The sequence below is a fragment of the Crocuta crocuta genome, unplaced genomic scaffold (assembly GCF_008692635.1).
Source record: "Crocuta crocuta isolate KB4526 unplaced genomic scaffold, BGI_CrCroc_1.0 scaffold313, whole genome shotgun sequence".
Lineage (NCBI taxonomy): Eukaryota > Metazoa > Chordata > Mammalia > Carnivora > Hyaenidae > Crocuta > Crocuta crocuta.
In genome coordinates this window covers 695,121-711,935 of record NW_027527814.1, presented here as the reverse complement: position 1 = coordinate 711,935, position 16,815 = coordinate 695,121, and the positions used below count along the sequence as shown (strand labels likewise).

At 44.5% G+C, this 16,815-nt stretch overlaps 1 protein-coding gene across 1 annotated transcript in view; it reads left to right on the top strand.

Annotated features, from left to right (window-relative positions):
- UPB1 (beta-ureidopropionase 1) overlaps positions 1-6,576 on the top strand; it is a 29,329-nt gene extending 22,753 nt beyond the window's left edge. Inside the window, exons 7-10 of the mRNA XM_077775417.1 lie at positions 1,463-1,544; positions 2,577-2,619; positions 3,898-4,052; positions 5,614-6,576. Of these exons, the coding sequence (XP_077631543.1) occupies positions 1,463-1,544; positions 2,577-2,619; positions 3,898-4,052; positions 5,614-5,697 (364 nt within the window). The 3' untranslated portion in view covers positions 5,698-6,576. The remainder of the gene's footprint in view (positions 1-1,462; positions 1,545-2,576; positions 2,620-3,897; positions 4,053-5,613) is intronic.
- Positions 6,577-16,815: the final 10,239 nt, after the last annotated feature.

The window sequence follows — 16,815 nt, the reverse complement described above, 5'->3', positions numbered from 1 at the left end:
CATACAGCCCATGTGGTCATGTACGTACGTGTGTCGGTAGGAGAGTCGCAGTTCCGTCTCTTCAATGCATGTATTCTTCACACTGTGATTATTTTTAGGAGCTAGCATAGCCACACTGGGAATAAGGCAGATGTCCCCATAACCCATTCGGGCTCTCCATGATTCCTGCACACGCTGGGTTCTCACAAACCTCCAGCTTCCTTTCCATTGCTTGCGTTGAGAGCCAAAGTTTTATTGCCAGCTGTGGGTTTGAGTCCTACGCAGCGCACCCTCCCAGGAGAATTACAAGAAAGATGTTTTATGGCACTCACCCTGCAACTGTCTATTTAATTCCTGAAAATGTCATTTACGGGTGTGTTTCTATAAAAATCCTTTCTTAAAAGTTTTGTCAGCTTAGCTTAGCAGCTGGGGGGAGAAAAAGCAGCAAAATGAGTCCCCTCAATCAAGCCTGTGATTTTTTTTTTTCCAGACTCGTGAATCCTCCTGAGAATTAGGCTTGTGACAAGCACCCACTCCCTCCACCTACTCCCAGTTTAAACCAGGTGCATGCTGACAGGAAGAAGGATTCCAGGGCATTTTGCTCTCAGTCACTCAGTGTTTCTAAGTGGGCATTACACCTGTCAATCGAGAATCTTAATGATGTTGTTCCTCAGATAACAGATCATTAGTGACAAGAAGGCATGTTGTTGGTGGGCTGGAGAACAGGGTCTTCAGTTGAGGCAAGTTTCCCCACCATGTCCTACCTTTGTGGGCACCGGACTGAAGAAGCCCCACAGCTTGGCTGTACCTGTGCAGTGCCTCCTTCCTAGGCCAGTAAGAGAACCAAGGAGCCCCTGCTTAGAGCCTTAGGGTTCAGAAAAGGAAAATAGGAAGATACTAGAAAATGCAGACGGACACAGGGGAGGTGACATCTGCTACAGAATCTACCCCTTCCAGTTACCCAGATGCCTTACAGGTTTACTCTGCCTGGTCTGAAGTACCATCGCTCTAAAGACTGCTTTGCAAGGCAACAGAGCAGGGTAGGGATTAGTGCAGCAGTTTGAGCCTTCATAGGGCCATGAATAAGCCCCTAGGCCCCTGGCTCCCTTCTTACATTTGCCAGGTGAGGCTCTGCCCAGTGCAGAATGTGAGTTCCTCACCCGACACAGGAGGAGAGAAAGAGAGAGAACTAGCAGTTACAGAGCTTCTGCCACATAGCCCCCTCCAGAAGCTTTGCCTGTGTGGTCAGTCTTTACAATACCCCTTTAAGGAAGTTTCAGAAAAGGAAACTGAGGCTTAGGGCTGCTTTGTCCTGCAGCAGGCCATCCCCAAAAGGCTGCTTGGGCTTGAGCATGGGACAAGCTGGCCTGCTTGTGGGTTTGGGGTCACCCACAGCCACAACCAGCCTCCCCGACCATCCCCACTGCAGACCTGAGAAGGCTTGGAAGTCAACCACGTGGTTCCTCTTGTTTTTGTCTCACAGTGAGTCCCTGTGGCCAGTTGAGGCCAGAAATGCAGCCATTGCAAATCACTGCTTTACCTGCGCTATCAACCGCGTGGGCCAGGTAAGTCCCTGATGTCTGAGTGGGCTCCTGGGTTTGTTCAACCAGGTGTGCTGGGGAGGGGACAGAGCGATAAGTTGCTAGGAAAGCTACCTGCCAAGAGGAGACCTGGCCTCTTTGACCAGCAGAGTCCATAAGGGAAAGCAACTGTCTGCTGGCCCTGGTGGGGACATGTCACACTTCTTCTCCCTGTTCCCTCCATGTGCAAGCCACAAATCCTAGGGTCCTGGAAGGGGTAGACTGGCTTGGTCTATTACTTTTAAAGATATTCCCCTGTCCTTCTTCTGTTTTTGTCTGTTTTGGGTTTTAGCTGAAACTGTTTTGAATGGCTGTCACCCTGTCCCCACCAAGTATCCAGTTTCGTGTTTTTCCCCATTGACCCCATGCACTGAACGATCCTGACTACAAAAACACAATGCGTTCATTACATAATAATTCTCTTCCTCATTCTTATTAATCAGATGCCAAAATCTAATCAGAGCATCTGCTCAGCCTGAGATAACCAAAGTTTCTACAGTAGGTCAGTCTAATTTTTGGCAACATGAAAAAACTCAGTGTTTTAATTAGCCTGTGTAACCCCATCATGGCTTGATATGCAGTTTCCATTAGGCTTTGGGGGAAGATATTTAAAACCATGTGTGAACACTCCTTTACTCCTTTCACAGACCCCAGGATGGGGCTTTATTTCTCAGGCAGACAAATCTCAGATGCCTTCCACAATCCTGAGAGCCACTCTGCACAACATCTTTTATTTTTTTTTATTTTTTTTTTCCTCCCAGAAGACTATAAAGTCCACAGAGACAAAGTCCGAGTTTTTACCTTGCCTGTCAAATTCCCCGCTGGCCGCCTGTGTTGCCCCAGTGCTGGCTACTTAGCAGGGACATTTAATAAGTACTTGTTGATTGCCCAGTGAGTACAGGCTATACCGTCTCGCGTGAACTGTGTCTTCATGAAACACCTCCTCAGCCCAACTTTGCAGTGGATGCGGTGGTAGTGCCACCTATAGGTTTACCTTACCTTGGTTTTATTTCACAGGAGCATTTCCCAAATGAGTTTACCTCTGGAGATGGGAAGAAAGGTATGTTCTATAAATTTCCATGGTGACTGCAATTGAGGGGTGGGCCTCGCTGTCCCATTCTTCATCTGCCACAGGGTCTGCACCACAGATCTGTCTACCCATGTGGCATATAGTTGGAGGTGTGCACTGCCCTCATCTTTATAGCCCACAGTGTGGGAGCCGGACCATGGCTAGGTTTGGATAGGTAGTCCTGGGCTCGTGACCACCTCATTCCCCAGATGGGAATTGAATGGCATTGGATTGGACACTATCCCTCCTCCGGGACTGATATAAGATGGGCCTAGAAGATATGGGGGAGCCCTTTGTGAGCTCCCTGAAAGAGGGGGTGCCTTATCCACCCTACACATCTCCTTCCCTCTCTTCCTTTGTCCTTGTTCATCTGCCACCAGTCCCACCCCAAGCTGCACAGATGCCCCAGAATATCGACATGGATCGTCTTGGATTCCTAGAATCCACAGCTTGTTTTGATCTGAAGGCAGGTACCACCTCACCTCTACTAGGAGCCCCCCCACCCACTGGTCCCACCTCTCTGGCTGGAAATGTGGGAGGGAAGGGCCCACCAAGGAGGAACTAGCTTAGGGTATCCCCTGATAAGGCAGAGAGGACTGAGCAGGTCTGTTTCCCAGAAAAGTACTTACTTAAAGGGTTCCAGATCCCCTCACTTGAGGCCCCAGACTTCCAGAGTCTCCAATCCCAGTTAGCTCTCTACAGTCAGAGGCACAGAAGAGGCAGGGAAATGAGGTCTGCTGGGCATCTTCTGTGTCCAAGCCCCTGCTAGGCCCTGCACTGTGCCACCTGCTTCTTACATGCCTGTGGGGTGGCTGTTAGCCCCACTTTACTTGTGAGGGGACTGAGGCATGGAAGGAGGTGGGTACAATAGACACAGCTGGCAAGGCAAGTGATGGCAGAACTTCAGCTCACTGTGTTGGGCCACCACAGGAAGCAGGTCACACAGGGAGCCCTACAGAGCCATGTGATTTCTTTGGGCTGTGGGTGGCTAATGTTGGGAGTCAGGGCTAATACTAAATACTAATTCTAAAGGGTGACCTTTAAGAATGTTCCCAGGGGCAGAGGTGAGGGCTGTGAAGGTGACTTGCAGAAACTTCCTTGGCCTCAGGCCTGAGGAGAGAGCCAGGTCCCTGGAGCCTCAGCATTTAGCAGATGCTGGGGAGGGTGGCACCGATCCTTTGCCCGGGATATCACTCAATGTGCCTACCTCTGCAGAATCCACCATGTGCCTGCACAAGCTCACAGGTTCTTTCTTTTGCTCCCTCAAAGCTCACCAGGACTTCGGCTACTTTTATGGCTCAAGCTACGTGGCAGCCCCTGACAGCAGCCGCACCCCCGGGCTCTCCCGCAACCGGGATGGGCTGCTGGTTGCGGAGCTCGACCTGAACCTCTGCCGGCAGGTGAATGACATCTGGAATTTCAAGGTGGGTCCCTGAGTCCCCTGATCTTGTTCTGCTCCTCTGCTTAGACTCCCATCCTGCTCTCAGGGCTAGAAACCACAGCTGCTGGGTTTGCTCTCTGGAACAGCCAGATGAAGCCCCAAGCCGAGTGGAGGGCCAGGTCTCTTCCTCCCAGAGCTGGTGTATGAGTGAGGAATTACTGCATCAAATAAGGCCCAGGCAGCAGACCCTAATAAATTCTCCTCTTGTCTGATTTAGACTCTGGGCGCCTTCAAACAAATTAATCTCAATTTCATTTGTCCGGAGAATAGAGTGGATTGGCCTCTCTAATCCTTTTTTTCCTCTCCAGGCATTTGTACTTATCACAAGATAAATGTGGGTGTCTGGCTCTGCCTGTGGCCTGGCCCCACAGTCTAGGCCTTGATGGTAGAGGGAAATGGGTCATGAAAGAAATGGCAACTGTGCCCTCCTACCCCCACCCCTTCCCAGTCACCTTAAGCAAGCCCTTTCTGCTCCTGGGCCTTAGTATGCTCATTTGTAAAACAGAAGGCTTTACTGCAAGGTCTCAAGTAGCATTTGAGACCTAACATGCCTGACACCAGGAGTTATGGGAAGAGTATAAATGCCTGCCCTCCTGGAATGAGGAGCCATTCCATGGCAGCAATGGCCCAGGACCAGGGCCTCCCTGGAATACACCATCTCTTTCCAGATGCAAATGGAATTTGCTACATAAGTGTCCAGTAGTATTTCTACCAACTCAGAACCCATGCCAATGAATACATGCAAATGAATGTCCTCACAATCGAATGACTTTGCCCAGCTTATGTGGGAGGAACCAGCTCCCCACCATTTACCTGAGTGTGGGCCCTTGCGCATGTTCACCTCAGTTTCAGATCCCCATCAGACAAGCAAGGCATTGCCCACATAAAAGTCTCCTCTTTCCTGGGAAGGTCTTTCCTCTTCCTGGGAAGCTCAGATTAATGCTGGATTCCACACAATAAACAGAATGTTTTCTCATTAGTAACTTTTTAAATGCAAAAGCCCTCCCAAACTATGGTGATGGGCTTGAGCTCCTGTTGGGGCTTTGGGGAGGAGAGAGGGAGGGTTTGCTGGGTAGGTTCTCTAGCCCTGCCACCACTCTCTCCCAGACCCAGAGCTAGGAGTCTAGTGTGCAAATCCTGCAAACTTCACTGCTGCCCAGGGACCTGGAGCAAGTCACTCCCCTCTCTGGCCTGTGGGCTGTTCTTCTGGGGTTCTGTAAGACTGCAAGACAGCCCTCTAGCCTTCTGCCTTGGGGCAGGCCACACCTTCCAGATGGACAGATCACAGAGGTCTTCCAGCAGGATGGGCTGGTGTGTGTGAGTACTTTCGGCATCTATCATCTTTGTTATAGCACCGGAATCAGTGCCGAGAGGTCACACAGGGGTTTTTTCTCTGTGTTATGTTACATAGTCTGAAACTATCCCCTCTACTGGCCTTCCAGACAAATTTCTGTCCCATGGCTGCCCTCTAGTGGCTAGAGGTGGTGGTGAGTAAATGAGGGGCATTTATAAAACTGGAATTTCTGCCTGTGTTCTGCTTTCAGATGACCGGCAGATATGAGATGTACGCTCGGGAGCTTGCCGAAGCCATCAAACCTAACTACAGCCCCAATATTGTGAAAGAGTAGCTGGATGTTAGCCCCTGCCTACCAAGGAGGACACCTCTGCCCCTAGCAGATCATCAAGTACAGTAGGCTTTTATACTTCCAAGTTCTCCCTGATGATGCCCTGATAACATTGCTGTCCAGATGGGTTTAAAAATGCCCAGGCAGGGAGGGTAGATTGAAGAGTGACTGCTTAATGAGTATGAGGCTTCCTTCCTGGGTGATGAAATGTTTTGGGGCTACACAGAGGTGATGGTTACACAACATCATGAATGTACTAAATGCCACTGAATTGTATACTTTAAAATGATTAATTCTGTGTTATATGAATTTAACCTAATTTGAAAAAATCCCAGGCATTGATTGTGCAGGTTGATTTGCAGTTAGACACATGGGATACCCTAGTCCTAAGGTTCGTCATTTCCTCTGTTTAGACTGTTGGCAACCTGAGGGTCAAAGTGGGAGTTTATGTCCAAGTGAGAGAAGCCGAGGCTGATTCAGAGTTCTTGAGCTACTGGGTGGCTGTGGGCAGTCATTAGATGTGTCTACTTGGCCAGGCTGCTGTCTCCCGTTATTCAATCAGACACTAATCTGGTGTTGCTGTGAAGGTATCTTGTTGATGTGATTAAAATCTATAACCAGTTAACTAAGCAAGTGAGATTATCCTAAATAATCCTGATAGGACTGATTCAGTCAGTCAGAAGGCCTTCAGAGGAGAGCTGAGGCTTCTCCGATGAAAAAGAAATTTCTGCCTGTGGACAGCAGCTCCCCCTCCCCCCCTCCCCAGGCCTGTTTGAGTACTTCCTGACAGCCTGCCTTACAGATTTCAGACTTGTCTGTCCAGCCCCCACAATCACAAACTCAAAGCTTTGCAATAAATATCTTTCAATATATATGCTACTATTTCTGCCTCTCTGGTTGGACCCTTACTGATATAAATTCTGGTATCAAAAGTGCTTCTAGAGAAACAGAATCTTCAGGACGAGTTTTCAGCATCGGTGCTAGGTTTCCTGGAATTCTTCTCTAATTTGGTTTATTTAAAGGCACTAATGACTCTATTTCCAATGGTAAAGAGGGCAATGGTTAGTCCATGGTGTGATGTAGCAATAGAGATTTATAGAAAGAGCAGGACATCAGTCTGCACCCAAGAGTCCCAGCCTGCCATTCCTAGTAGCCTGTCCCATATGTGGATTTTAGGCTTGGCTAACCAGCCCCCATCAATTGCAAGTAGAAGGCAATTCCTTGCACTAAATCTCTTTATATGCATACATGCATATACATATAAATGTACATACATGTATGTGTACAGATATATATATATATACAGATATATACAGATATATATATATATCTGTATCCCCTGCTGATTCTTCATCTCTGATTGAGCACTGACTGCCTGACTTAAGTAGCAGATTTCTCACTTCTCTGCACGTTGGGTCCCACATCTGTGGGACCATATCCCCTCTCCTGCTTTATGTGACAGGAGAGTGGTGAGAGAAAGTCTAGATGGGTCAGGGAGCCTAGGTGGGCTCTGTTCCTTGTACCACATAGCAAGCGTCCCACCTGTGAAGTCTCAAACCTCCATAGCCAGCAACAGTGTTGGAGGTGGGAGTGGGGTCCTCTGGTTGTACCCTTACTGTGCCCAGTCAGAGAAGGTAGCCTCATTCCTTCCCTGGCCCAGCAGCTGAATTGCATGAACTAACCCCATGTCAGGGCTGGAGTCCTTCTGGACAGCCACATGGGGTGAGAAAACCGCTTGCAACTGCCTGGCCATACCTCTGTGTTAACCCCCTTAACCTCTCTGAGCTGCAGGCTTTTCACTTCACATAAAAGCCCCCTTTGTATTTACTTTTCCATAGAGTCTGGCCCTGCGGATACAATGAGCTTTTATGTCTGGTCTTCAGTGTCCAGAAATGTTGTGTCTGTGATTTCTAAAAGTAGTCAACCTAATACATAAGCCAGCTTAGATGACAAGTTGGTGTGTGGATGAAATAGGCACTAATACACCAGAAAGGATTTGATTATCCACACCTCTCATTGCCTAGAATCAAAATATTCAAGCCTGCCTTAGAGTAGATGGGCCCTGCATACATGGAGTCATCTGAGGGTTTAACTCATGCCTGGAACGTGTAGATACTCAACAAACGTTTGTTGGCTGAACCTAGGGTAGTTTTTGTTTCCATGTGATCATTGCTGATGCCACAGGAGAGAAGTTGCAATGGTGCAGTGTACAGGGCCTGCAGTAGATGGGTGAAGCCGTCTGACCCTCTGAGCCTTGGTTTTCTCACCTCTAAGATGAGAGGTGACAGGGCTTACGGCTTTCTGGGGCCTCCCTAGCTCTTCAGACAGTATTCCTATAAGCTCATGGCTTTATTGCTAGAATCTGGGATATCAGGGGAGAGTGGCTTCAAGACACAGTGTGTCCTACAGGAAAAAAGGTGAAGACATTCTCCAGGATAGACCACATGTTAGGCCACAAAACAAGTCATAATAAATCATATAAAGTATCTTTTTCAATCACAGTGGAATTAAACTAGAAATAAGTAGCAGAAGGAAAATTCAAAAATATGTGAAAATTAAACCACACATTCTTGAACACCCAATGGATCAAAAAAATCACAAAGGAAATTAGGAAATGTTTTGAAACAAGTGAAAACAAAACCAAAACATACCAAAACTTACAGTACGCAATAAAAGCAGGGCTAGAAGGAAATTTATAGCTGTAAGCACTTATATTTAAAAAAGAAGGGGAACGCCTGGCTGGCTCAAGTCCGTAGAGCATGCAACTCTTGATCTCAGGGTTGTGAATTCAAGCACCACGTTGGGCATAGAGTTTACTTAAAAAATAAATTAATTAATTAAATAAATAAAATAGGGCCACCTGGGTCACTCAGTTGGTTAAGTGTCTGATTCTTAATTACAGCTCAGGTCATGATCTCACAGTTTGTGAGTTCGAGCCCCACGTTGAGCTTTGTGCTGATGGTGTGGAGCCTGTTTGGAATTCTCTCTCTCTCACTCTGTCTCTCCCTCTTTCGCCCTCTCTCTCTCTCTCAAAATAAATAAACTTAAAATTTTTAAAACAAAAATTGAGAAGGATTTCAAATCAACTACCAAATTTTCTATCTTAAGGAACTAGAAAAAGAAGAACAAACTAAACCCAAGGTAACCGTAAAGAAGAAATACTTAAGATTAGAGCAGAGAGAAATAAAATAGAGACTAGAAAAACAATAGAGACTATCAATGAAGCCAAAAGTTGATTTTTTTAAAGAATCAACAAAATTGGGGCACCTGGGAGGCTCAGTCAGTTGAGCAGCTGACTTTGGCTCAAGTCATGATCTAATGGTTGCGGGTTCAAACCCCACGTTGGGCTCTGTGCTGACAGCTCAGAGCCTGGAGCCTGCCTCAGATTCTGTGTTTCCGTCTCTCTGTCCCTTCCCCACTCGTGCTCTGTCTCTCTCTGTCTCGCAAAAAAGAAATAAATGTAAAAAAAACCTTTTTAAAAATGATCAACAAAATTGACAAAGCCTTAGCTTGACTGACTAAGAAAAAAAAAGATTCAAATTACTAACCTCAGAAATGAAACGGGGTGGGGGACGCCTGGGTGGCTTAGTCAGTTAAGCATCTGACTTTCACTTAGGTCATGATCTCGTGGTTCGTGGGTTCGAGCCCCGTGTCGGGCTCTGTGCTGACTGCCAGCTCAGAGCCTGGAGTCTATTTCGGAGTCTGTATCTCCCTCTCTCTCTGACCCTCCCCTGCTCATGCTGTCTCTCTCTCCTAGAAATAAATTAAAAAAATATATTTAAAAAAAAAAGAAATGAAAGTGGGGATATTACTACTGATTGTACAGAAATAAAAAGCATCATAAGAGAGTACTATGAACAGTGTGTTATAGGAGGTCATCAAGAGCATGTGATTGCTGGTTGACCCATGAGCTGGACCCCCTTCCCCTCCTCTTCCTCCCTTCCTTGGAATATACGTTCTGCCCACTCTTACAACACTAGGAGCTACTTCAAGGACACAGCTTGAGAGAGTAATATTTTTTTTCTAGTCAATTGACAAATGTATATTAAAATTCTAACATTGTAAAAGAACTAATTATGACCAACAGAGACAAAGATGAACAAGATGGGCAAGATACCTATTCTTATGGAGCTTTCTTTCTTTTTTTTTTTTTTTTTTTTAGTTATGCATTTTTTGGGGGGGGTTGAATGTTTAATTTTTTGAATATATTTATTTAATTAGTTAATTTTTAAATTTACATCCAAATTAGTTAGCATATAGCACAATAATGATTTCAGGAGTAGAGTCTAGTGATTTATACCCTACATAGAACAGTCAGTGCTCATCCCAACAAGTGTCCTTCTTAATGTCCATCACCCATTTAACCCATCCCCCCACCCTCCCTTCCAGCAATGCTCAGTTTGTTCTCTATATTTAAGAGTCTCTTACATTTTGTCCCCCTCCCTGTTTTTACATTATTTTTGCTTCCCTTTCCTTATGTTCATCTGTTTTGTATCTTAAATCCCACATATGAGTGAAGTCATATGGTATTTGTATTTCTCTGACTAACTTTGCTTAGCATAATACATTCTAGTTCCATCCACGCTGTTGCAAATGGCAAGATTCATTCTTTTTTATTGTTGAGTATTATTCCATTGTATATATACACCATCTCTTCTTTACCCATTCATCAGTCAATGGACATTTAGGATCTTTCCATACTTTGGTCAGTAGCACTGCTATAAACATTGGGGTGCATGAGCCCCTTCAAAACAACATACCTGTCTCTGTATCTTTGGATAAATACTACTAGTGCAATTGCTGGAGCATAGGATAGTTCCATGTTTCATTTTTTGAGGAAACCCCATACTATTTTCCAGAGTGGCTGCACCTGTTTGCATTCCCACCAGCAGTTCAAAAGTGTTCCTCTTTCTCTGCATCCTCATCAACATCTATTGTTGACTGAGTTGTTAATTTTCGCCATTCTGACAGGTGGGAAATGGTATCTCATTGTGGTTTTGATTTGTATTTCTCTGATGATGAGAGATGTTGGGCATTTTTTTCATGTGTCTGTTAGCCATCTGCATGTCTTCTTTGAAAAAGTGTCTATTCATGTCTTTTGCCCATGTCTTCACTGGATTACTTGTTTTTTGAGTGTTGAGTTTGATAAGTTCTTTATAGATTTTTGGATCCTTACCCTTTATCTGGTTTGTCGTTTGTAAATTTCTTCTCCCATTCTGTCGGTTGCCTTTTAGTTTTGCTGATTGTTTCCCTCACTGTACAGAAGCTTTTCATCCTGATGAGGTCCCAGTAGTTCACTTTTGGTTTTGTTTTCCTTGCCTCCAGAGATGTGTTGAGTAAGAAGTTGCTGTGGCCAAGGTCAAAGATGTTTTTGCCTGCTTTCTCCTCTAGGATTTTGATGGCTTCCTGTCTTATGTTTAGGTCTTTCATCCATTTTGAGTTTATTTTTGAGGATGGTGTAAGAAAATGGTCCAGGTTCATTCTTCTCCATGTCTCTGTCCACTTTTCCCAACACCATTTGCTGAAGAAGCTGTCTTTTTTCCATTGGATGTTCTTTCCTACTTTGTCAAATATTAGTTGGTCATGCGTTTGTGGGTCCATTTCTGGGTTCTCTATTCTGTTCCATTGATCTGTGGTTCTGTTTTTGTGCCAGTACCACATTGTCTGGATGACTACAGTTTTATAATACATCTTGAAGTCCAGAATTGTAATGTCCTGCTTTGGTTTTCTTTTTCAAGATTGCTTTGGGTATTCGGGATCTTTTCTGGTTCCATACAAATTTTAGGATTATTTGTTCTAGCTCTGTAAAGAATGCTGGTGTTATTCTGATAGAGATTTATTGAATGTGTAGATTGGCTTGGGTAATATCAACATTTTAACAATATTTGTTCTTCCAATCCATGAGCATGGAATGTTTTTCCATTTTTTGTGTGTCTTCCTCCATTTCTTTCATGTATAGGTTTTTCACCTCTTTAGTTAGGTTTATTCCTAGGTATTTCATTGTTAACCTGACAACTTAGCCAACCTCAGTCTCTTGGATGCTAGCAAAAGACACAGCACTCCTCAGAGGCAAAGGAGTTTTTAGTACAGCAGTAACAGCAGCCAGAGTACCAGCACTGTGTTTCAGCAGTTCCCTGAGCCCCAGCTCCCCCAGGACGAGACAAAAGAGGGCCAAGCAACATGCAGTGAGTTACATTAAGAAGAGAAAGTGAAAGAGGGAGAAGAGCTTAGAAAATTTGGATCTTTTTTACTGGAAGGTAAAATATGCCTGCCCTTAAAGACACATCTGATACAGAACAATTATTCAAAATATACAAAGAATTCTTAAAACTCTACAATTAGAAAACAACTTGATTTTTAAAAATAGGCCAAAGACCTTAACAGACACCTCACTGAAGAAGATATACAGATGGCAAATAAGCATATGAAAAAATGCTCCACATCTTACAGCATCAGAGAAATGCATATCAAAACAATGACGTATCATTACATGTCCATTAGAATATCCAAAATCCAGAACACTAACACCACCAAATGCTGGTGAGGATGTAGAACAGCAGGAACTCTCATTCATTGCTAGTGGAATACAAAATGCTACAGCCACACTGGAAGACAGTTTGATCGTTTCTTACAAAGTGAAACATACTTTTACCATACAATCCAGCAATTGTGCTCTTTGTTATTTACACAAAGGAGTTAAAAACTTACATTCACATAAAAACTTACCTATAGATGTTTGGATGTTTATATATTTTTTTAATTTTTTTATTTATTTCTAGGAGAGAGAGAGAGAGAGACAGCGTGAGCAGGAGAGGGTCAGAGAGAGGGAGATACAGACTCCGAAACAGGCTCCAGGCTCCGAGCTGGCAGTCAGCACAGAGCCCGACGCAGGGCTCGAACCCACGAACCGCGAGATCATGACCTAAGGGAAAGTCGGACGCTTAACCGACTAAGCCACCCAGGCACCCCGATGTTTGGATGTTTATAGCAGCTTTCTTCACAACTGCCAACTCTTGGAAGCAACCAAGTCTTTCAGCAGGTGAATGGATAAATACACTGTGGTACATCAAAACAATGAAATATTATTCAATGTTGTAAAGACATGAGCTATCAAGCCATGAAAAGATACATAGGAAACTTAAATACATATTTCTAAGTGAAAGAAGCCAATCTGAAAAGGCTACATACTGTATGGTTCCAAATAAATGGTATTCTGGAAGAAGGAAAACTATGGAGATAATAAAAAGATCACCAGTTTCTAGGGGCAGATAGAAGGGTGAAGATATGACTATCCAAAACATGGAGAATTTTTTGGGCAGTGAAAATACTCTGTATGATATTACAATGATGGATAAAGGCAGTATACTTTTTTCTAAACTCACAAAATGTTTAATAGTGAACAACAGTGAACCCTAAGGTTAACTATGGACTCTGGGTGATTATGATGTAGATTCAATGTAGGTTCTCCCTCAATTAAAAAAAAAAGTACCATTCTGGTGACTGATTTTGATAATGGGGGAGGCTATGCATGTATAGGGACAAGGGTAAATGAGAAATTTTTATACCTTTCTTTTAATTTTGCTATAAACCTAAAACTGCACCAAAAAATAAAATCTTAATTAAAAGAAAAAAAAAAAAGCCTGCCCTTCATCTAAAGGCAGACACTATCTCTGTCTACCAAGGTTGCAAGAACACCTGCATTTTGTTCCAGAGGGAGACTTAGCTCTATCTGCTAAGGCTGTTGGCCCTACAAACATCCTTGAAAAGACAGTTCAGGACAAAGACATTCATGGTGTTAGGTCACGAGTCTTGCAAACATTTGAGAAAAGTAAGAGACCTACAGCAATAGCTTCCAGCAATATCCATTTTTAATTTCTTCATCATCTTGACTTCTGGCAGTTTCCCTATGAATGACCCTCTATCAGTCACTCTGATTAATTTGACCGACAGAGGATGGACCAAATCAGTTCCATTGTCTCATGGGATTTCATTAATTTTATCCACAGAACTTCAAGGAGCAGAATGAGCCCAACCTGAAAATTAACCTCACTTCTACCTCCCAGGGTCCTCACCCCAACAGCTTGGACAAACTGCATGAACCATGAAGGTCTACCTTAGAAAGCCAAATGGGTTTCTCAAATATTGACCTTTCTACTTGGGTTAGATTATTAATCCAGGCATGGCAGGATATATTAGATACTATCCAATCTCTACCTTGGCCCACAAGGAGAAATCTAGGCAAGTCTATTACTTATACCAACCTAGCCAGTGATCTAACACTGATCGGAAATGCCCTCCAGGGCCAAGGTGGTAACAGTGATCACTTCTGCTAACATCAAGGATAAATATTGCATCACTTCTTGTAATCAGATGACTACCATCATGGGGATATCTGCCCACAGAGTGCACATAAATAACAAGTCAGTTACTAGTCCAGGAAGCTCCCCTGAGTAACTAGGGCTAGCCTCATTTTAGTGAGATCTTCACAGTTGTCTGTGGGCTAAGTGATCTATTCCCGGTATTTGCTTAAACAATTGAATGGATCAAAGACCTAAATGTAACAGCTAACACTATAAAATTCTTAAAAGAAAACAGGAAGAAATCTTCATGACATTGGATTTGGCAGTGATTTCATGGATTATGGCCCATGACCAGTGTGAAGAAGCAAAACACTGTTTTGGGGGAGGTTGGCAAGTTAACGTCTGGCTTCCATACAAGTACAGTCATCAGGGCACCCATGGTATCCTTAGAAAGAAAGTGTTCTCCATAAGTTTTGGGGCCCCCCAGGTGGGACCTACATCAGTCAGGGCACAAGTTGATACCATCTCCAGTGTGGCCTCCTGACCAGGTGGACCTTTGGTTTTCCAGTTAGTTTGAATAATTGAAACTAATTCTTGTATTTGGAAGGACTGTCTGAAGGTAGTCAGTCCAATCTCTCCTGTTTGCCCATTTCACCAGCTGGGTGACACTTGTCTTCTCCATAGAATGGCTGAACGAGGTCTGTGGGGACAGGGATTGGAAAGACATCTGGTGGGATTGCAGCTGTTTTCCCTGGGAGATGCAGGAGCCATGGCTATCCCCTGTGTTGTTTCTAATGGCCTTCTGGTAAGGTTAATAGGAATGGTGATCAAACTGTGGTCAAAGCCATCTGGTTGGGCAAAAGGTAAACCCCTGCAATGAGTTATATTTAACGTGCTTGCAAAAGCTTGGGAGTGTTACACCAGGGCATATTTCATAACGAAGGCTTCAGAGGCAGTTATGAAAGACAAAGATCATTAATGATTAATGCTCCCCCTACCTAGCTCCTAAAATCTAAGCTCTTTCCTATCTAGGTGCCAAAGTTGCCATTACTCCTCCAAAGTCAGTATAAATTCCAGTAGCTAAAACATCATCTTTTTTCCCCCCAGTTACCCCTTTCTCAAACCCTTAGACTTTTTTTTTGAAGGGTCAGGTGCAAGAGGAACAAGACATTGTTATAAAATGCACAGAGATCTGTTATTTTCCCAACTTCACCCCACATGGACCACCGTAGGGCATCTTGGCAGGCAATGTAATCACCCAAGTGGTCATTGTCCTTATGATCTCTGACCATGTCAGTCCAACAGGAGAATCCAAGTGGCTGAACCAGAATCAAGTTTGAATCCCTAGGCCTCCCTTCAGCTGGGCTGTCACTTCAGAACGCGTGCCAAACAGGCTCACCTGGAGTTGCTCTTAGGAAAAAGAAAGAAGCAACACGCCAAGGAATCAAGTTTGAATCCCTCAATCCAGGGCTCCTGGGTGGCTTACCTGGTTAAGCATACGACTTCAGCTTGGGTCATGATCTTGTGGTTTGTGGATTTGAGTCCTGCGTCGGGTTCTTGGCTGACAGCTCAGAGCCTGGAGCCTACTTCAGATTCTGTGTCTCCCTCTCTCTCTTCCCCTCCCCTGCTCATGCTCTGTTTCTGTCTCTCAAAAGTAAACATTAAAAAAAAATGTTTTAATCCCCTCCAAACTGTTCCATGAGAGAGAGTGGACCAGGAGGGAGTGAGGGAGGTAGACTCAGAAAACTTTGTGTATATATATTAATGTTTATTTATTTTTGAGACAGAGAGCAAGAGCGAGAGCAGGAGAGTGGCAGAGAGACACAGAATCAGAAACAGGCTCCAGGCCCCTCACTGTCAGCACAGAGCCCAATGTGGGGCTTGTACTCACAAACTGTGAGATCATGACTGAGCCAAAGTCAGACGCTTTGACAGAGCCACCCAGGTGCTCCAAACCCTTTTTGTAAAGTACATTTATCTAGGGGCACCTGGGTGGCTTAGTCGGTTAAGCGTCCGACTTTCACTTAGGTCATGATCTCACGGTTCGTGGGTTCGAGCCCCACGTCGGGCTCTGTGCTGACTGCCAGCTCAGAGCCTGGAGCCTGTTTCGGTCTGTGATTCCCTCTCTCTCTGACCCTCCCCTGCTCACGCTGTCTCTCTCTCTCCTAGAAATAAGTAAAACATTAAAAAAATTCCTTTAAAGAAAATAAAGTACATTTATTTATTTTGAGAGAGAAAGCACAAGGGAGGGACAGAGAGATAAGGAAAGAGAGAATCCCAAGCAGGCCCTGAGCTGTCAGGACAGAGCTTGACTTGGGGCTCCATCCCACAAATCGTGATATCATGACCTGATTCGAAATCAAGAGTAAGGCACTTAACTGACCGAGCATCTCAGGCACCCTTACTCAGAAACCTTTTTGAGCTGATTCTTTTTTTTTTAATGCTTTTATTTATTTTTGAGAGTGAGAGCGAGAGAGAGCATGAGCAGGGGAGGAGCAGAGAGATACAGTGACACAGAATTTGAAGCAGGCTCCAGGCTCTGAGCTGTCAGCACAGAGCCCAACGCAGGGCTTGAACCCACAAATCATGAGGTCATGACCTGGGCGGAAATGAGACTCTTAACCAACAGAGCCACCCAGGCGCCCAACTGAGTTGATTCTTTAGGCATTCCAGTGTTGGATGGGGTTATCATTCTTATTAGCTACCTTCATCAGCATTGCAAACCCAACTGGAGCCAGTAAGAGCCTGAATACTCTTCAGTACTTCTTCTAAGGCTTTCTATAGGAATTTGTCTCATGGGAATCTCTCTGGGAGGGCCAGA